The sequence below is a fragment of the Eublepharis macularius genome, chromosome 1 (genome assembly GCF_028583425.1).
Source record: "Eublepharis macularius isolate TG4126 chromosome 1, MPM_Emac_v1.0, whole genome shotgun sequence".
NCBI classification, from domain to species: Eukaryota; Metazoa; Chordata; class Lepidosauria; order Squamata; family Eublepharidae; genus Eublepharis; species Eublepharis macularius.
The window spans coordinates 207,711,284-207,732,796 of record NC_072790.1 but is presented as its reverse complement, the minus strand read 5'-3'; the positions used below and the strand labels follow the sequence as shown (position 1 = coordinate 207,732,796).

General features: G+C 44.6%; 1 protein-coding gene across 1 annotated transcript; it reads right to left on the bottom strand.

The window, feature by feature from the left end:
• Positions 1–2,642: 2,642 nt before the first annotated feature.
• On the bottom strand, positions 2,643–19,555 carry GTF2A1L (general transcription factor IIA subunit 1 like). The gene is made up of 9 exons (XM_054985866.1): positions 19,535–19,555; positions 17,698–17,799; positions 16,409–16,532; positions 15,144–15,211; positions 12,866–12,962; positions 11,077–11,639; positions 7,027–7,314; positions 5,981–6,070; positions 2,643–2,750 (listed from the first exon to the last, which is right to left on the bottom strand). Exons 1-9 carry the CDS (start codon positions 19,553–19,555, stop codon positions 2,643–2,645), a joined length of 1,461 nt encoding a protein of 486 aa, XP_054841841.1.
• Positions 19,556–21,513: the final 1,958 nt, after the last annotated feature.

Below are 21,513 nucleotides of genomic sequence, written 5' to 3'. Positions count from 1 at the left end.
AAGGTGAAATCCATTTGATAGCCTTTTAAGGTGCCATAAGACTCTTCGTTACTCATTTGTGGACAATGCATCTTTTCAGATATGAAACAAAAATGGGCTCAGTTCTTCTTCCCCCCCTCCCCAAATCAGCCACCGTTCAGCCTATTTGCTAGAGTAACATGAGTAATCCTGCTTACTTAGACCTTGTAGAAGACAGGCATCTGGCTGGGGCAAGAGGAGAGCCTCTGTGCTGTACAAATGACCCAGATCTTGCAACATGACAAAAGGACAGCAGCAGTGAGTCTGCACAGGGGCAGCCTAGCAGAAGGGTTCCTAATTCACCCATCTCTGAGCTTGCTGGCTAGTTTTCCATTATTTTAAAAAATGTTGCATACAATGTAAGCTCCAGATTAACAAACACAAAAGGCCTGAAAAATCATCAGCTGTGGGCTGTAGATCTGGGAGCAGACAGCGAGGTTTTCCACAACTGAGGGATTTGGAAGTTCCAGGCCCCTTCTCAGTTGCTGTTCAGGATTTTGGAGTTGCCAGATTTGTTGCTTTGTACTTACCTGGAAACAGGTGCTCTTGACTGCAGAGGAGGTCACTATGATGCTTTTGTTGTGGACTGATCATTACCAGGTGAAGGCCAAGCTAACAACCAAGAATAGGCCTTACTAGATTAGAACAAAGAGCCCTTTAGTCCAACTTAATTTCTTCAACAGTGGTCAATCAGCTGGCTGCAGACAGCTCAAAAGTAGAGTGAGATTTTTGTTTGCCTCCATGGTCTGATATTCAGAAGAAAATTCCTTTTGTAGGTCCTTTATAGTCCTTATGGCTACCAGCCATTGAGAGACTTGTTTTCTGTGAAATTGTATAATCCTTTTAAAAAGGAGTCAGGCAAAGTATGGTTTCTGTTGAGATGTTGCTGAAAATGGCCCTCCTTCCTCCACTCTGAACAACTCCATCTTCTGTGTTCACCTAGGGATGGTGCTGGCATAGGACTGAGTTTAAGTTCTCATTTGCCATGACATTTATTGTGTGACTTTGGGCCAATCATTCTCTCTAACCCTAACCTGCCTTGACAGAATTGTTGTGAGAATAAAATACCTGTACCCTGGCCTAAGGGCCTTGAAAGAAGGGCAGGATAAAAATGCACTAAATAAGTCAAACAAAACAGCGGTTAGAGTGTCAGACTAGGACTGTGAAGGCCTGTGTTCAAATCACCATTCAGCCATGAAGCTTACTGAATGAACTTTAACCAATCACACACTTTCGCCTAACCTACCTCACAAGAATATTTTGAGGATTAAGTAGCAGATGCGAGGCCCAGGTACATCACCTTGAGTGCTCTGAAGGGCATAATAAAAACACAAGAAACACGTTTCACAACTGGGAGAGCCAATGGTAAGATGTTGGCGTACACGTGCAATCTTCTATTAGCTTAGGATGGGAGGGGGCTGTTACTCACTTTCCCCAGCTGAAACAAAATATTGGCTGAACAAAAGGAAAGCGTGTTTGACAATTGCTTCATTTTCATGTTTGCAAGGCCTGTTTTTCTCTGCTCAAGTTTCTGCAGTATATCTTTGAAGAATATAAGGGGAAATGGCTGAAACGATGCTCAGATTAATCTCATCAGTTTGTTCTGAACAAGTCCAAAGTTTGTTGCATGTAATCCATGAGAAACTCACCTCTGGCCACAGGAGAGCGACAAATGAAAGGATATTAATATGGTCATGTGGATTTCTCATCATTGAGCCTATTATTAGATAGCCACACCCAAAAGACTCCTGAATCTCTCTAACTTGAGTTGCATGAGTCTATCTAATCTTTGAGATTCTTAAATTTATATTAGATTTACATTAAATTTAAGAATCTTTGAGATTCTTAAATTTACATTTTATCTATTAGATCTAAGATATATAGGATAAGGGATTATGATACGGATGCATATATTTTATTATCTTCTGTTATCTTCTGACTCCCAGTCAGAAGGCTATTAGCCTGTAAGAGATAAGCTGTGGAAAAGAACAGCTATTTTAAATATAGCTGTGTGGTTTAGTGGTTAGAGCATTGCTCTAAAACAAAGTGTAGTAGTTAAGAGCAGCAGGACTCTAATCTGGAGAACCAGGTTTGATTCCCCACTCCTCCACTTGAAGCCAGCTGAGTAACCTTGGTCAGTCACAGCCCTGCCCACCTCACAGGGTGATTGTTGTGGGGATAATAAAGATAAACTTTGTAAACTGCTCTGAGTGGGCATTAAGTTGTCCTGAAGGACGGTATATGAATTAAATATTATTATAATTATAAACTTTTTTGTTTCCACATGTCTGCTTTAAAAGTAATGCTTCCCTCACAGTAGAGAGATCACTCCATAACACTCCTACATCAAGGGTTTCTAACAGAGATAGAAAGAATTTCAGATAAATGAGATAGGTTTTAAAACCTAAACAAACAAAGTAAGCGAACACAGTATGTTTATCAATGTACAGTCTTTGTTGACAGAGGATGTCTTTTCTACATATCTACACATTTTGCTCATGTGAAGTTTGATTTCATATCATTAAACTTCCAGATTTTAGAACACAAACTTCAATATATTCTTACCAAAGGTACAACACACAGTGTATTTTTAAAATAAGAATACTGTTGGTTCTCTGTCAGCTTCACCATTCTGCATCTCCAATGGCTTTTGAGAAGACATAGTCCTTCCCCCCAAAACACATCACTCCGTCTTTCAGGTAGAACTTCCATCTGTTCTTACTGCGCTGAACCTGGTAAAAAGTCAGAGACAAACCCTCTTATCCTGACTTTTCAGGACTTTAAATTCATGTAGATTAAAATATCCCCCACTAAAGCAGTGCTGCTTTCCTTTGTGAGTGATGGCCAATATAGAATTCAGATTTCAAAGCAGGCACATAAGGACATGTACACACTGCAGACAGACAAGGCTGCATTCTATAGATAGTCCATTGATGGAAGAGAGAGGAGGGGCAATCTCATCTTCCCATTCATGGCTTTTTGTCTGCAAGCATCCCCTGGCAACGCCTTTTTAGTGGTCACAGGATAGTGCTTGGATTAGGAGAAAGGGACTTATCTGAGAACTGCCTGCCAACATGACATTCACAGGATACAGCCAGTAATGGCTTTATGCCCGCTTAAATGCTGTGGCTTTTCCAAAAGTCTTCCGGAAACTGTAGTTTGTTGGAACTGTAGATAATTCTCAGTTAAAGATTCCTAGTTCACCCTATGAACTGTCTAAGGCTGAAGTTGAATCCTATGAAGACGGAGGTCCTGTACTTGGGTTGTGGGCTGTTGGGGTCAAGAATCCAGCTTCCGGCCTTCAATGGGGCACCACTTGCACCCAAAATATTGGTCAGGAGTCTAGGGGTTATGTTAGATACCTCCTTACAAATGGAGGGCCAGGTCACAGCAGTTTCCAAGTTTGCTTTTTTCCATCTTCAGCAGGTCGGGCAGCTTGCTCCCTACCTTTCGACCCAAATGACAGTGATCCATGCAACGGTCACCTCCAGGTTTGATTACTGTAACTCGCTCTATGCTGGGCTTCCCTTGGGTCTGACCCGGAAATTACAGCGGGTCTAGAACGCTGCTGCACATGTCTTCACGGGTACCCCATCAGGGCACATATTACTCCTATTCTGCAGCAGCTACACTGGCTCCTCATGGAATTCCAGATCAGGTTCAAAGTTTTGGTTTTGACCTATAAAGCCCTTAACAGACTGGGACCAGCATACCTGCGGGACCGCCTCTCGCTGTATGTACCCCGGAGAGCACTTAGATCAGCAGATACTACTGGTAATCCCTGGCCCCAGGGAGGCTCAACTGGCCTTGCCCATGGCCAGGGCCTTTTTGGTCCTCGCCTCAACCTGGTGGAATGCTCTGTCTGTCGATACTCAGGCCCGCCAAGATCTTTTATCTTTTCGGCGAGCCTGTAAGACGGAGATGTTCCACCAGGTGTATGGCTGAGGCTGGCCTGGTATCCATTTGATAAGCCTCCCTACTGATCTCCTGTGGGGGGGGCGGGTTGCATACTTACCTCACACACAACCCTTATGAGAAGATCTGACCAGAACAGCTGAAGCCCCATCCTCTGCATGGTTTTTTGGCAGGGATAAACTGAATGAGCTGCAAATCGGGGCGTACTGTAGTTTGATAATAATAACAACATTCGATTTATATACCGCCCTTCAGGACAACTTAATGCCTACTCAGAGCAGTTTACAAAGCATGCCACTATTATCCCCACAATAAAACACCCTGTGAGGTGGGTGGGGCTGAGAGAGCTCCAGAGAACTGTGACTAGCCCAAGGTCACCCAGCTGGTTTCAAGTGGAGGAGACGGGAATCAAACCCGGCACTCCAGATTAGAGTCCCACACTCTTAACCACTACACCAAACTGATGTGGTTTTATTGCTGTAAATGTATTTAATATTTATATTTACTGTTTTATCCTTGTGACCCGCCCTGAGCCCGCTTGCGGGGAGGGCAGGCTAAAAGTCAAATAAATAAATAAATAAATATAATACAGATATGCTCTAGGAGGAGTCTAGGCATTATTAGGGGACTAAATCTTCCCAGCTTGTCTTAGAAGGGTACCTCTGAGGAGCAACCTTCTACCTTCCCTAATGTCATCAGTCATCTGACAATATGAAACTGCATTATCTGACCACTGGTCTCCCAAGCTCAGTACTGTCTGGCAATGACTCTCCAGGGTCTCAGCAGATAAAGGGCTTTCCTCAGCACCTGCAACCTGAAATCCTTTCTACGGGAAATGCCAAAGACTGAAGATGGGACACTTTGCACAGAAAACATGCTCTCTGCCACTGAGACATGACCCCTCCTCAAACTTCCAGTATTTCCATCAATAGCAAAGAAGCTTTTTGCTCTAGATTATGGTACGAGAATCGGGTCTTAAGCCCCACACACAAGTGAGTCCTGTGAATGGCATTCCCACTGTTTTTTTCTCTTTAAAAATCAAGCCCTTGCCCAATCCAACTGAAATGTGAGGGTAGGGTAGAATCCAGCATTTCCCTCCGTATCATTTTTCCAGTCTGAAATTGCCCCAGGGATCTAGCTGCCATTTGCCTCAAAAGCAACTCCTTAGGGCCGTTTCAGTTTGGGAAAACAACATGGAGGGGAATGCATAATCACCCTCCCCAAAACGGGCTCTGAATGGAATGGAAGAAGCATGACTTCTAAAGGGGGGGAAATGCTGTGAGCTCTATTCACAGAACTCCTGGGCTTTAGAAGCAACTCGGTTTTCTATTAATAAATCTTTTCTATTAATACATCCTTCAAAGCTTTCCTGGTTGTAACCAAGCAACATTTTCACCTAAAGCCATGATCATATTTTAATCAGAAATGCCTGAGACTGTTGATTGAAGACAGTTTTCCCAAGGAACACTAATTTGATAGGACTTTCTAAATCAATACGCCTGTCTTACATAATACTAGGAATCCCAGGATTTAGCCACATCATGTCACTGTTTTCTTGCACTAATGTCTGAAACTGATAGAGCTCAGTGTACCAGAAATATTAACCATGTTGCTCCTTCGCAATCATCACACAGGAGTGAGAAATGAGAACCAAGAGCCCCTAATTCACATGGGACTCTTTCACTTTCTGCATACTGCAGCCTCTAGCTAACCTATTGAACATCGAAATATAACTTAATGAGCCCAAATTAAAGGGTCAGTTGGCAAAGGATATCTAAAACCCATTCTGAGCTAATTTTATAGCCACTTCCTGTTACCTTTTCAATGTACCACTAAAAAAGGTACAGCATTACACAGGAACACCAATCAGGGAGCTGCAAGTGGCTGCAGCTTCCTGCTGAGCGTACACTCTCCGGCAGACCCAAATTTGCCTCTGTGTAATGCCTGCTGATGAGACAGCATGTTTTACTTTCAGAGAGGGCTGATTTAAACAAGCCTAGATAATAGTCTCTGCTCTACCTTGCCTAGATAATATTCTCTACTCTACCTTGTCGTACTGGCATACAATTATATTATCAGTATCAAACACATCTGGTGTTTCTTGCTCGCTGACATCATCTCCAGAATTTAAAGGGTCCTAGAAACAAAAGACAAGAAACCACTGTTTTGAGTTTTTTGGTTTTAAGCTGAAGATCAAACCAATGCCCTTTACTGCAACACATCCACCAAGAACTTAGATGGCCAACCTTCACCAGTCCCACTATATAGACACAGGCCATATCTTCAGTTCTGGCATTTACAACAGAGGTGAAAGTTCCATGGGGCATACTGTATTTTTTCATGATGGAAAGATGTGAATATGGAAAATCATTAGATACACATATTTGCAAAGCAAGTCATATAATCTCACAATGCAAACCACCTCTATGCAGATTTAGGATGCTACAAAACCAACCAGAAGAACAATAAAGATGATACCATGTAAAAAAAAAAAATGGAGAGATTTTCCTTCTCGCATCCTTATTTTTAGTGGCCAGATTTGTTTGGTGGCACCTGGATTTTTATGCTGCTGGAATAATTGTGTTTTAATATTGTTTTTATTATATTTGTAATAATGCTTAATTGTATTTTAGTAATATATATTTGTTGGAAGCCGCCCTGAGCCTGCTTGTGGGAAGGGCGGGGTATAAGTCGAATAAAATAAATAAATAAAATTTTGCTTCCTAGGCTGCTTCTCTTACTGCAATCAAGGGATATATTACCAGGTGTCCCAAAACAGGATCTTCAGAAGTCACCTATGAAGGTGGACTGTTCCAACACAAGAAGGTAATCAAAACAAAGAGAAGCAGAAATCGACGGTACCTAGGGTCATCTAGTCCAACCTCCTGCACAATGCAGGAGATTCACAGCTACCTTTTCCCCAACGACCTCTACTCTATGCAGGCCATTGATATCATCAGCCTGAAGCCTTCAGATCCCAGGTTACCCATATGAGAAATAAAACACAATGCACAGCAGAGTACAGATTTTAGTTTCTGAAGGCCTAAGCAACCAACATGAAGACATCATTTTCAAGAGGATCAAAAATTTTACCTCCTCAGTGATGTCAACAGACTGTTCATCAGTGTCACTAGTGCTGCTAAGGGACGGATTGTCCGAGGCGCTGTTTTCAGCTTCTTCTTCCTCTTCCTCATCCAGAACTTTCAGCTCTTCTGCATCAACGATGCCAACAATCTCCTCATCTTCCCCCTCTTTGGGACATTCTATGTCTGCCTTGGGAGAAATGTCACTTGTTCCATCCAGCTGAATGATCTCCTCAAGGTCACTGGCAATATCCTTTTGAGTCCTCTGATTAGACTCCAACTGCATGCTTGTATCTAGCTGGATAGGAAAAGATAGCTTTGCAAGACCTGGCAAACACAAGAGCTCTCCTTCCTACACAAATTCTACAACTTGCTATCTCTGTGACACCATCCTCCCACCCACTGGGAGAGACTTTCAAGATCAATTCAAACATGAATTTGTTCATGGAAGTGATGCACTCCAGCACCTGTCTACATCAACCTTCCAATGCTAAATCTGAAAACAAGACCTACCAAGATTCTATGAACAGAAGTCTTCTCTCAACATTCCAGGGTAATGGGACATGCTTTCTTTCTCCACATCAGGCCATTGGGAGGGGATCATTCAAAGATATTTATAGACTAATATTTTTATGCATACCTGGGTAGTTCCCCCAACTGTGCTGAACCCTGTGAATATCAGTACTGGAGGGTCTCATTGGCTCTAGTTCTGATAGGATTTGCAGCTGCTGCTTGGCTGAAGTGTTAATTGTTTATAAGTATGGCAGATTTTGCAGTGTTTTTAATTTACATTTTTAAACTGTCCCAAACACTGGTGCATTCCACATGGGGACGGGATCTTGTCATTTCCCTATTGCTGACACAGCTGCAGATAAAGACACCAGCAAGAGGGCCACACAACAGGCTTCAGCACAGTTTCCCTGCCCAATACCCTAGAAGTGACCACCCTCCCTTTCCTGAGCCGCAAGAGCTTTAGCAATTTTTTTTAAAATCAGCACAAGAATATCATTATGGGCTTTTTTTCTGGGGAAAGAGGTGGGGAACTCTCACCCAGGGCATCTCCTGGGAGGAGGTAGTGCGCCTCTCATTATGTGTGTGTGGGCGTGCATGCGCGCTTGCTCCCGGGACAGCACAATGACATCATTTCCAGGAAGTGATGTCATCATGCAGGCCGTGGCTGCCCCCGGAGTGCTCCTGTGCTCCGTGGGGGTGGGGTCTGAATTGGCCCGGATAACGTTAAATTCAGCCCGGATTGGGCCTGAATCGGCCCACAGCAGGCTGCTCTGCCATGAGGGAGCAATCCCCCGCCCAGCAGTGGCCAAAATTCGGCCAAAACAGGTGCAAAATGGCCCAAATCAGCCTGGAACAGGCTGCTACCCGCACAGGACAGTGTTCCCCCACCCAACAGCGGCCCAAAATTGGCCGTTTAGGGCCTGATCCAGGCCATATTGGGCCCAAAATGGGCCCCAAACTGCCCGGATCAGCCTGGAACAGGCTGCTGCCACACGGGAGAGCACTCCTCCACCAGGCAGCAGCCTGATCCTGGCCATTTTGGGCCCAATCCTGGCCGTTTCGGGCCAGATCCTGGCCACTTTGGGCCTGAATTGGGCCCAGAATGGCTGAAAGGGGCCCAAAATGGCCAGGATCAGGCCACTACCAGGCAGGGGAGTGTTCCTCTGCCTGGCACAGGCCCAATCCTGGCCATTTTGGGCCTGATCCTGTCCAGGATTGGGCTGCTGTCAGGTGGGAGAGTCTTCCCCCGCCTGGCCCCAAATGGCCCAGTGGGGCCCAAAATGGCCGAAAGGGGCCCAAAATCACCAGGATCGGGCCACTGCCAGGCAGGGAAGTCTTCCCCCACCTGGTAGGGGCCCGATCCTGGCCATTTTGGGCCCTAAATCAGCCTGAAATTGCCAAAACGGCCCTGAAACAGCCTGGATTGAGGCCAAAATGGCCTCCCCCGTCTGGCATCAGCCCAATCCTGGCTGTCTCAGCCCTGATCTGGGCTATTTCGGCCCTAATCCTGGCTGTTTTGGGCCTGAAATGGGCCCCAAATGGCCAAAACGGCCTGGATCGGGGCCAAAACAGCCTGGAACGTGCCGCTGCCAGGCGGGGGAGCCCTTCCCCGCTCAGCACCAGCCTGATCCTGGCTGTTTCGGCCCCTATCTGGGCTGTTTCGGGCCCTATATGGGCCATCTTAAAAATATGCACGTGACACCAGTCACATGGGTATTTTAAAGAGGTGCCAGAACGCAGTTCCGGGTTATTCCACCTCAAACAAAGCCATGATTATAATAATATACCACTGTAACAATAGGTGTCGCTGGTTCTCTGAATTCCTGGCCTTCATTTTTAAAAAAGCCCCTTCTCTTGTGAAGATATGTCTTTTTCCTTATAGCTCTGCAAAAGAAGGGCCTAGAGACTTTTCTAAAAAATGAAAGCCAGGGATTCAAAGCACCTGCTACACCTATTGTTACAGTGGTACACTGATATAATCACGGCTCATTTGGAGGCGGAACGCACAGGAACGGTTTCCAGTAGATCTGAAAAGAGGTCACGTGGGTTTTTGGCCCCGCCCACGTGATTCCTTTTCCTCCGAGTGCAAGCCGAGCGGTGCTGGGCTCCAAAGGAACGTAAGCTGCTTGGATTCATTCTGTTCTGCTGCTTTACTTTCATTTGTGACTCATGAGTGGAGGGGAGAGAGAGAGAAAATGAGCGAATGAGTGCAAGCAGAGTGGTGCTGGGCTCCAAAGGAACGTAAGCTGCTTGGATTCATTCTGCTCTGCTGCTTTACTTTCATTTGTGACTCGGGAGAGAGGGTGGGGGAGAGAGAGAGAGAAAATAAGTGAATGAGTGCAAGCCGAGTGGTGCTGGGCTCCAAAGGAACGTAAGCTGCTTGGAATTCATGCTGCTTTATTTTCATTTGTGACTTGTGAGAGAGAGTGAGTGCATGGGTGCAAGCAGGGCTGGCTCTCCAGAGGAAGGTAAGCTGCTTTGAGTTCATTCTGCTTTAAGGAAATACCTGGAGATTTTTGTGGAAAGGGGCCTGAGGGGTGGATGTTGCCTTCTGACACACTTCCGGTGATGTCAGGGGGTGTGGCATATGCTAATGAGTTATGTTAATGAGTTCCTGCAGTTTTTTTTCCTAGGAAATGACCTCTGGATATAATTATATTCCTGTGCCAATGTTTTATTCATTCATTCAATTCAAAGTCCATCCTCCCTGCAAGCAGGTTCAGGGCAGGTTACAACAGCATCAAATAATATACAAATTAAAAATATAAAATACATTAAAACAGCAAGCTACAATATAAAATGGGAGGGCTGTATTGTAGGGATGGGGTCTCAGATGCTTTGCTAATGAGTTAAAAACCGTAGAGACTTCATCACTATATTGCCTTACATATTATCTGCTGCTTTAAATATGTACTCCTATGGACCACCTGTGGTCCATGTTGTCTAATGTCAGTCCTAGAATTGATTATGTTCTGTTTCAGTATTTTTTCTACTCAGTATTAGATTCTTGCTAATACTATGTCTTTTAAACTTGTATCTATTTACCCTACGGCATTGTTTATGGGAATGTTCTTGATACTGTATTGAAGTGTACTTAATACTGGTTGTACTAATCTCATCCTGTGTAATCCGCCTGAGTCTCAGTGAGAAAGGGGGATCGTAAATAAATAAATAAATAAATAAAATACCAATTAAAAAAATTAAAAGCTCCCCCGTGGCAGAGAAGAGGAAATCACTGCCTTGGGGACAGTATTAGGTAAAATGGCTGCCACGTGGGTAGGAAAATCCAAACCTACCCACCTGCAACAGCAGCCCTCCAGGCTTGACTGTTATTTTCTAAAAACTTCAGAGCAAATTAGGTTTGAGACAGGTCAGAGAAAACCTAGTGAAACCCCTGCAGAGCATTACGATGGAGTGGGGAAGCAGGGAAAAGCCTGCTTCCAAAAGCACTGAACTCAGGGCAGATAACCTGTGTAGAAGACCCCACAATGAGAGAGCTGTTGGAAAGGGGCAAATTTAATAAACAGAAAATACATGCTGGAATTACCTCTTCAGCAAAGGAGAGGGTGGCTTCGTCTTGCAGGAGGACACTGTCATCCAATTCATTGCCCATAATTATCAGCTCAATTATATCATCGGCATCTAGTGGGTGTTCGGGATTCATAGGCAATTCTCCCCCATTGGGAGAGTGGCTGGGTGCCATTTCTGCAGCCGTTCTGGCACAGTCTACTTCCGATGACTTTGACACAGGAACAGCTGCTTGGCCATCAGCATGATGGGGAGTCTCCAACAAGCCAGATGGCTGCTGGCTAATCTCGCTGCCTTCCTTCTGATGCCCAGTAGCCTCCTTTCGAACAGCAGTGCTAGGCAAGGTTTTCTCTTCTGGCCCCATTTGCTGGGGTGCAACAGGCTTCTGAACCCACAGGCTTTCATTCCCAGATACTTGAACCGAAATGGTGTTCACTTGGGTGGCACCAGCAGGAGTGGTCTGAGGTGCCGAGGGCTGCTGCCCAAGCTGCTGGAATATTTTCTGAACAGGATTCTGGAGAACAGTTCCACCTCCTGGGGCCTGGGTGACCACCATGGGCATGCTGACTTTATACAACTGCCCTGAAAGAAACAAGAAATGGCGAGTGAAAACTCAGGAGGCAATCAGGGCTGCAAGAAGCAGGCAAGCTCCCTGCACTGACCCACTTAAGATCAAACCACCCCTTTGCCTCTTTCCTTCAGCCAAACTCTGTCCTATGACCAATTTAATCTTGGGCCTGAGAGGAGAACAAACAAGATGACCTCGAAAAGGTGTGATGAGGCAGTTCATGAACAAGAAGCGTGCATATATCCATTAGTTAGTCTAACCCATTTCTAGTACAAAGTTGCTGTTCCCCAGGAGCAGCTACTTGCCAATCAAATCTTGTTCACCTCTTCTGTTACCTAAGCTCATTAGGAATTGGGGGGGGGGGAGAGAGGTGTATGTGTGTGTGTCTCTCTCTGTCATGGAATGGAGTCAGGGCCATGCAGATTTGCCACAGGCAGGATGCGCTTTACAAGGATCTCTCTCCCCGCACACTTCCTCCTTTCCTTCTGCCCCTTTCAGGCTTGCAGCAGGCAAGAGCCTTAACTCACTGCCACCACTTTGGTTGTAGGGCTTTACTAGAGAGGGCCCAGGGCACCCTCTCTGTCCCAAGGCAACCCCCCACCCCTTTAGTCAGAGTGTGCCTTGATGGATGACCAAACTTGAGGTGTGGGGAACCCAGGCAGACTGTACAAGGAATAGTTTATTAAACAAATATTCCAGCAAGTAAGTAAACAGGGGAAAAGATAAAAATGTGGCAGAATTAATACAGGACAAAACTCACAAAGAAAGAAGCCAGCCCAAAAACTTAGTCCCTACTTAATTTCAATATGCCACCATAGGGCGAGGGACCAACTCCCTCCAAATGCTACCCCAGTGCTGCTCAGCTCCGGAAGTGAACACCCTCCCTCTCTGTGCAGGGCCTCCTTATATGCTCTATTAGAGTTCTGCCTCCTTTACAGTGATTTGTGTCTGTTTTCACTCAGTTCAATCCTGAAGCTTAGAGGGAGCCTAGGAAATGTAGGCTTATTGCAAAATTTACACACAGCCACAGGCCTTTGTCAAAGAGAGGCTTCCTTCAGGCCTACAGGCCCAGGATCATAATGTACTCAAATACAAGATTCTGTACTTCCTTGTGTCTCCTCAAAGGGCACCAACCACCTTGTCAGAACACACAGGGAGAGTTCTCTCCCCACACAACTGCTTGGGGAGGCTGAGTAGCTTGAGTCAGCTCTGTGCTACATAAACAACCAATCAATCTTACCTGATGCTGTCTGCAGAGTCACTCCAGCAGGAATCTGGATAGGATAAGCAAGTCCTGAAGGAAGAGTCAGGATTGCACCACCAGCCCTAGAAGTGGCCTAGAATGACAGGAAGCCCATGAAGAACATTATTTGCCATGCCAGCAATTGTATGTAATAGGCACTTTAAGGAACAAGGGGGAGGTTGGTATAGCTCACCACTCCAAAAAATTACCTGTGATCTGGGAAGTTGTCTCAGCTCAGCTCACAAGGTGGTGTTCGGCAAGCCACCCTCCCTCACACTGTTGTCTTTGCCAAAGCCATGATGGAGTACAGTACAATCCTACGCATTTCAATGGGCTTAGGCTGAAGTAACTCTGCACAGGACTGCACTGTCAGTCTCCCAACAACAATATGGGATGATAATATTGGTCTACCTTCTAGGGCTGTTGCAAAGATTACAAGGATAATGTTTCCAAAGCACTCTGAACACCGAAACAGCATCTTGCAATTCTACAAACAGGAGCATATCTTACTGGAACCAAAATTATGTAATAGACTAGAACTGAGCCAATCACTCTCTCTCCGCCTAATCTACATCATAATGTGGTTGTGAGGATAAATCAAGAAATGGAGAACCATGCATGTTGCCCTGAGCTCCTTGGAGGAAGGGCAAAACAAAAATCTAAGGCAAGTTGAACAATGCTTTCTGCCTCTGCTAGACAAGGGGAAACAAAAAGCTATCTAAAATCAATGTATATGAAGCTCCATCCATACATTATAAAGCCCTCATGTTTGTTGAGGAACAAGATGAAAACTTTGCATTACATGCTTGTGATGGGAGTTTTCGCCTCCCAGTCACACACTGGCTCTTTTCTGTTCGCAACCAGAAAGAAGTAGCTCTAGCCTGCCCCCTCTGCTGTTTTTGTACCTTCAAATGGCCCTGGAGAGCCACCATTATCTGCACTATAAAAATCATGTTACTTACATGGATACATGTAAAATTCAAAATAGAGCTAAAAGTAGCTGGGGTGTGTGTGTGTGTGTTAACTTCAAACTGACATCTTCAGTTGTCAAATTCCATCCCACTCCCAATGTCACCTGGGCAGTTTGGTTTTAGAATGATGGAATACATGCAGCCCTGTGCATACCATTCTGTATTTTACAGGTCCTTGAAAGAGACCTTCAGTCACTGAGCAGCAGTCATCAAACTTATATTTCGAGTTACAGTTCCATTATACAAATAAAAATGTCAAGCAAGCCCAGAGAAAGAGCCACACACCTGCCCAAATATCACTCATTTCAACAGGGGCTCTCGAATCACCTTGACATGCCCAGCACTGGAGTCATATAATGTATTAGGCTGAATATTAAGAAATTGTAAATGACACCCCATCTCACAACAAGATAACAGAGCAGCGTGGACTCTCCTGATCATTAACCATGCTGCAAAGAGTTTATATCCACAATATTAAGAATGTATTTATTTAATTTATAATCTGCTCTCCCCGCAAGCGGGCTCAGAGTCGATTAACAACATATAAATACATATATAAAAACAATTTAAAACACTGGTAGCAATCATGTAAATACAGCATTAAAACATAAAAGGAAGAGAGAGGGCGGTCAGCATTTCTAACACGATGAGCCTCTCCAACGTCCATGTAAAATACAGAATTCAGAACATATAATGAATAGCATCTTTTCAGAATATATAATGCATAGGAGGAGGTCAGGACTTTTAGATCACCCTTTCTGTGAATCTTTTTGAGCATCCTATTTGGGTAAGGTGTAGCAAAATAGAAATCAGATATACTCTCCCTTGAACAGTTTTGTGTTGCTTTTATCCTATGGTTCCTTTAATATGCCTTTCTTGGCTTCATATTGGTGATTTTAGGATTTTATATTCACTGCTGTTTTAAATTGTCACATTGCATTTTCTGTGTTTCTGTTGCCATTTTTATCCTTTATCTTGTTGTCTTACCAGTTCTAGAATTCATAGTGCTATATCCAGCCTCCCAGAAATTTTTCAATAAAATAAACAATGGAGAGAGCAGCCAAAGTATCCTAAAGGCCACTAGACCAGAACAGATGTTAAACTTTTACTGAACTGCCCACTGCACTGCCTTTACTATTATTGGTGTTAACAACATGAATGCTTGTTTCTTGATTATAACTGATGTTTCGCAGAGGTATGTATAGATGGTGAAAATGGCTGAGCTGACAAAAAAGTGAATACCAATCATGCTTGACATTTTTTGCATTTTATGTCATAAACATTATAAGATTGCAGCCACATACCAGTTCAGCCGTTGTTGTTGTCGTTGTTGTCGCAGTAAACTGCTGAATACCTCTGCCAGCAGCCACACCTAAACAAATATTATTAAATGTACTTCTGTTTTCCTGTCAAGGAAATCAATACAGATCTTAGATGCTGATTCCCATTGCATATAGATGGTTTTGTCAGTGCCAAATGGGCAACAGACAAGACTGGTTGCTGCTGGAAAGTGCACTTTGTGTTAAGAGGTCAGCCAAAGTAACTTTCCCATTCATCAAATCAGCATGAGTCATAGACTAGAATGGGGTAGGAAATGTTTTTGCCCCAAGAGCTGGGGGAGAAAAACTGTGAAGATGGCATCCCAAAAAACAGGAGAGGGAGAGAGAGATGAAGGTTGTATTTAGCCAGATACACTGGAAGAAAGCCAAGTGGTGGTGCCAGCACCTCAGGTATTTGCCAGGACTCAGCTCGCAGGTCTGTGCAGGTCTGTATATGAACCTCCACTCTATCATGAAGTCACTTTGGGCCAGGTCTACTTTACAGGGTTATTGTGATAATAAAAAGATGGGAGGGGGGAAATAACTATGTATGCTACTCTAGATTTATTGGAGGAGAGATGAAAGAAAAATCAAAAACATAAATGCTGTCATATGCAAGCCACCAGTGGCAAAGAAACAAAATCCTCCCCTTCTGGTTGTGGGTGGAAGCCTTTTCCTCTGCTAAGGGGGAATGAAGAATACTGGAGCTGAAGGAGTAAAACTCCTGTCATATTAGGCCACCAGGAGGCCAAGTTCGTTCTTATGAAAATGGACAGCAGCTTGGTAGCAGTTTAACTATTTCAGCCTCCCCCCAAAGAATCCTGAAAATGGTGGTTTTGTTAGGATGCTAACGATTTGTTAAATAGTGTTAGTCCACCAACTTTCACTGAATTACAGCTCCTAGGGTTCACTGGGAAAATAGAATTTGATAGGTACGTTCAAGGAGCTCTTTGGATTCTAAGAGCCAGTCGTGCTTATTAGTTTACAACTGGACCTGCAAGACCTGGATTTTTTACTGTCCCGGACGACATCCCTAATGCGAATGGCTCCCCCTCCCCTCCCCCTGGACTAATGCAGGACCCAAAATTTTAATTCGAGAGGCTTTAACCCTTAGCCATCAGCATGTCCCTGATTGTAGCCCTATGCCAAACATATAGGACAGAGCTGCACTAACATTCTCAGACCCCCACAGAAAAGGCAAAGATCATTCTCTGCTCCCAAAGTATTGCTGCAAAAGACTAGCCATCAACCTGTGGACGTTTGCAGAGCTTGAGGAAGGTTATGAGGCAGGTGCAACGTGAACTGGGGTGAAAGGTGGCTGCGTCTGAAGAAGCCTTCTGTCGCTTTGGACTGCATCACTTTGGTTTCCCACCGCTGCAAGAAAAGGAGGATATAAAAAGCAGTCTTCTAATTTTTATGCCAAAGCAAGTCTGACTGCCTCAGGTATCCTGAACAGGTCTTAGTGTGGCTGATCAGAGTCCTCCCCCAGGGACTTTAAAAAGGGACTTCATGATTCCTTGATGGACAACTGAGTTGGATACAAGACACTAGTGCTCTACAGGAAGAAAGGAAGGTTGAATCTGGACAGAGAGAGGGCCTAAATACGCAATATGTTGGCTATTCTGTGTATTGAACTCCCAGAGTTTTTTAAAAACTTGCTTCCCCGATCTTAATTGAGACCCAGCAGCAAGGAGACGGGGGTTTTAAGCCTCATCCTCCACCATTTTGCCAATCAAAAACTGCCTCTGGGAAAGTGCTGTTTGCCCCAGTAGTGCTTCCCTGAGGCCATTTTTTATTAGAAAAGCAGCAGAGTGAGGGGGAGGAAGGCTTAAAAGCCCTTCAAGCTCTGGCCCTGATCCAAACAGGAGCCCTGCATGCCTGATGAGTTTAAAACACTGGGAGCTTCATACATAGAACTCCCAAAACACGAAGCCTTCAATGTGCTAAGCTTTCTATCTATAGTTAGCATAACAACCTGGAGGCAGCAGCTGTGCTTTGGTTCAGGGTTAACAGTTATGCTTACAGAAGTTGTACTGCCTACTTGCTTCTGTATATGTGCACAGATACATATTATAAAGATATCATAAGCTAGCGCTCTCCCTCAACCAAAGAAAGCAGAAAGTGGGCAGAACCTAACTGTGAAAGAAGCATCTCTTCCTGGAACAAACCTCATAAGGTCTGAACCAAAGGTGATTTGCAGGGCTGCAATTGTAAGCTTGAGGATTTTAGCTACACTGAATGGGTTGGCAGCTGCAAATTGCAAACATTGATTTCTTTTTTAAAAAATGCAGGGCAGGTTTCTGCTCCTCGTTGCATATTGAAATGGGCATTGCTAGCTTCTAGGTTCATCGGCTGTAACACAAAGAAGAGCTCCCTAAATAAGACCTAAACACCTTTAAGACCAAGGTCAGCATCTGGCCGGCACTACAGATGATGGACATCCATACTACCCTTCCTGGCAAGGTGCAACCGAAGCTCAAGAGCCAGAGAGCACAACACAAGCCTCCCACACCACAGCCTGAACAGCCATTCCACAAACCCGCTTCAGCTCTTTCAAGACCTGTTCATCGACACCTTCTTCAGCAAAGACATCTCGGACGCCTTCGATCACATCATCAATAACTGATTTGTAGAACTTAGGCTGTGCAATGTATTTTAATTGCAAAAAGAAAAAGAAAAAAGAGTGTTACAAGCAAATGCTCTGATTCCAGGGGGTGGGGAGCAAAAAACACAGTGAGTAAAATTTTGCTTCCAGAGAATATCAGTTTTTTAAAAATCCCATAAGCATGGGCATGTATATGCGTCAAAACGCATGTGGACCATGACTACTGAAATCTTAGAAGCTGAAAAGTGGCTGAATAAATTTCTCTTTAACACCCCTATTGATACAGAAGGGACTTAGTTTTAATCTTTAATCTTAATTAGAAATACACAAGTTAAGAACAAGGCAAGGGCTGCAAACTATACTTTAAGGTGATATTTTTCAGACAATAAGGGTGGTCTCTGAAGCCATTTCCACACATCCTTAAAGAGACAGCCCACTCACCAAACACTGCCAGCTTTTCCCCGTCAATCAACACCTCTCTGGCTTCAAAACAGTAGCAGCCGGCTGTTTGGCTTCTGTTTTGTTGGCACCTTTTTGGGGACGCAGGAAAGTGCATTCTCAGAAAAGGCACAGAAAAAACAGAAACTAAACAGCCTGTTATTGTTTTGAAATCAGAGATGTGTGGAGTGAAGGGGAAAAGCTGGCAGCGTTCCGTGAATGAGCTGTCCCTTTAAGGACATTTGGAAACAGCCTTACTCTCTTGACCCCATTAGTCCTGTTTTTACTTTGAATGTGTTTTAAATACAAGCCTTTTGCACCCTCCTTGGCACACATGAAATCTCATTTTTTTAAAAAAATTAAAGAGATTTTTCTTCAAACTATTATTTACTCTGAAAGGACCCAAAACTATTTCAACAGGAGCTTAATGTGATGCTTTTTCAGCAGTCACCCACAAACACCTCTTCTAATAACAAAAGCTTTCAAACTACCTTTTGACTTACTGAAGCTAGACATTTCTTTTCCTAGCAGGCAAGCGTCTTGAGTTGTATGGCATCAGATATTTTTGTCAGGGCTTTTGAACGGCCATGGCAAAAGGGCCAGAGGTTTGAGCAGAAAATGTCTGTTTCACATCACACTACCATAAACTTATTAAGGTGGCTTTAGAGAACCTGCTGTAACTGAAATTACAGGAACATTATACAGTGCAGAAAGGATGAAATGTAATAGATTCAGATAAGCACATTTTCTAAAAAGCCATTTTTCATGCATGTACATCTACAGGAGAAAGCAGAAAAACACTTCAACCACCATGTGTGAATTCCACCTCACAGCCCTTTAAGTCTGGAGATAGCCAGAGACCACATATAGGATGCGCTCTAAGCGCTCAAGAAGTACAATACAGCAACTGAGTGTTAGCTTTAGCTAGCACTTATACATGTGAGCGTGTTAAGAGATTTTTAATCACGCATAAATTATTTTCTGCTAACATCGTACACCAGTGCACCACTCCAGAAGATGCTTTAGAGCAGACTTTGGGCCTTTCAGAACTTGCCCTGCGTACATCCCATTATAAACATACACTCCTTCAAACGTTCTCCACCTGCAACAGCAGCAACAGAACAAATTATGCTTTGTTATTACAGCCCAGTCTACCCAAGGGCGAGGGGACGTCGGAAATGGGTGGAAGTAGACGGGCCGCCCCAGAGCGGGCAACGCAAAGGCATCTAGAAGCCAGGTCGCTCCAGAGGCGCAGCAGCCCACTCTCCCCCTCCTCATTCCAGGCTGGGCTCCGTCCTCCGCCGCCTGCCCTCGGCCTGCTTCCCTCCCTCACCACCGGGTTGCCATGAGCCATCGCGACCCGCCTCCCTCCTCTCGCTCTCGCAGCAGCTCCCGAATTCGGCGTTTCAACCGCAGCGCCCAACGCGCGTCCTCGCGCGCCCCCTGACGGTTTCGGAGGCAACTGCCGAGCAGCCCCGCAGTTCCTTTAGCCGCCCTCCTTTCCTCCTTGGGGAGGAGTTCAAGAAAACCGCCCGCCCCCCTCTTAATGGAACTCTGAACACGTGCAGAGTGTTTTCGCAGGGGACGTGCGGGCGCTGCCTCGGGGGCGGGGGGGGGGGGACAGGGACGAACAATGCAACGGGGCGGCATCGTATTTGAGTCCGGTCCTATGCAGACTTAAGCAGATCTGGCTTTACAGATTATGGCTGTTCTCTGCAGCTGCAAGTTTAAACGGAGGAGAACTAGGACGTGGCTTCTCTTGTGGAGCAGCTACCGTTTCCGTGCTGCTGGCTTGTTTGCTGTGGTCTGACTTCGATGCATACTTATTAGGAATTAAACTCCACTGAGTCGAGGGAGAATTAGTCCCATATTGTACCCTAGGATTACACCCTAATATCCGGATCGGATGCGCCTTTTTGCAGAAATAGGCAAGTTCCGCTGCGCTCAGCGGCGTCCGCGGCGGAGCAGGCGTGCTTTGAGATTGCAATTTAAGTCGAAATAGTTTTATATGAAATAAATTCTTCTGGAGTTCATTGGGATGTACGCCCGGGTAAGTGTGATAGCATTCTAGTCTCTGGCTAATGATTTCCCCTGCAACTACAGCCTGTAGGGTGAGGTGGGGTTTGGAAACTATTTCTCCCTACTCTTGTCACCCAGTGTTGCCGACTTTGGGCCTGGCCTTTAACAGCCACGTGAAAACCAGAAATCTGGTGGGGCGGGGGAGAGCTCTGTCTGCCTAATTTCTTCCCCCTGTCATAATTACAGCAGGAAAAGTTTCACCTGCTATATGTCTGTTTGTCACGTGGCTGTTAAAGGCACCAGGCACAGGCCAGTCCAAAAGTTGGCATCCCTTCTGTCAGTAACAATACTATGCAGTGCTATGGGGGGGGGGGGGAGACCATGGTATTGTAATTGGGTGGGTGATGTTTATAGTTAGAATGGTCAAGTATAATGGGGGGTTAGAAGAATTTTCTGAATATTTTCTGACCTTTGTAGCATGACACTTGGGAAATTAGTTTGATAAAAAAATTGTTAAAAAAAGGATTTTTTAAAAACGTTCATCAGATGTATATATAATCAATGTTGCTTTTTAAAAGTGACAATTTAAGCCTGTTGTATAGTAGGTACAGTAAAACACATGTGCGTGCGTACACTTGAGTGCAAAGTCCATGCAGAGGAACAGACTTTAAGCTTTAGGAAAGTAATATGAGTTCTATATTATAGGAACTCCAGTAAAGATAGGAATTGAGTAGAGATAGCATTCAGTTCTATCTGTCTCGTTTAGGATGCCAAGAGAGGTAGGAGGTGTGTCCTGCCTTCATGGCTGGCAAGATGGAGAGAGGATAGAAAGATGTGATGCAAAGAAAGACAAGCCCTAAGAGTATCCCTTCCAAGGGATAATTCCAGATCAGAGTGGGAAAGGATGGAAAGGACCTGACCTTTCTGTCTCCCTGACACTATGTAGTCTGTCAGTTTGACCTGAGACTAGTGGACAACGTAAAGCACTTCTTACTCAAACAAAGTGCATTTATTACATTTTTTTACTCTGCCCTTCCTTCAAAGCATGCCAGGACAGAGTACATATATCCCTCTCTCCCTTTTATCCTCACAGCAACCCTGTGAGGCAGGGTTGAGCAGAGAGTCCATGACAAGACTGATTGAGTAACATTAGTGGCTAAGCAGGGCTTTGAGCTGGCGTTTCCCTTGCCTACATCCATCCAGATAGGGTATGCTGGCTTGTTGAAATGCAGTGCAACCATCTTCAGTTCTATATTTACCTCTGAAAATTCCATTTTTGACTGCTTATCAACC

What these genes read in the sequence shown, in the direction of transcription:
- GTF2A1L (XM_054985866.1), bottom strand. Translation starts at nt 19,555, where the DNA reads ATGGCTCATGGCAACCCGGTG. An exon ending in TGGCTCATGGCAACCCGGTG is followed by an intron (nt 17,800 to 19,534) that starts GTGAGGGAGGGA and finishes TACATTGCACAG; the next exon opens with CCTAAGTTCTACAAATCAGT. An exon ending in CCCTCTCCTTTGCTGAAGAG is followed by an intron (nt 7,315 to 11,076) that starts GTAATTCCAGCA and finishes TTTCCTATCCAG; the next exon opens with CTAGATACAAGCATGCAGTT.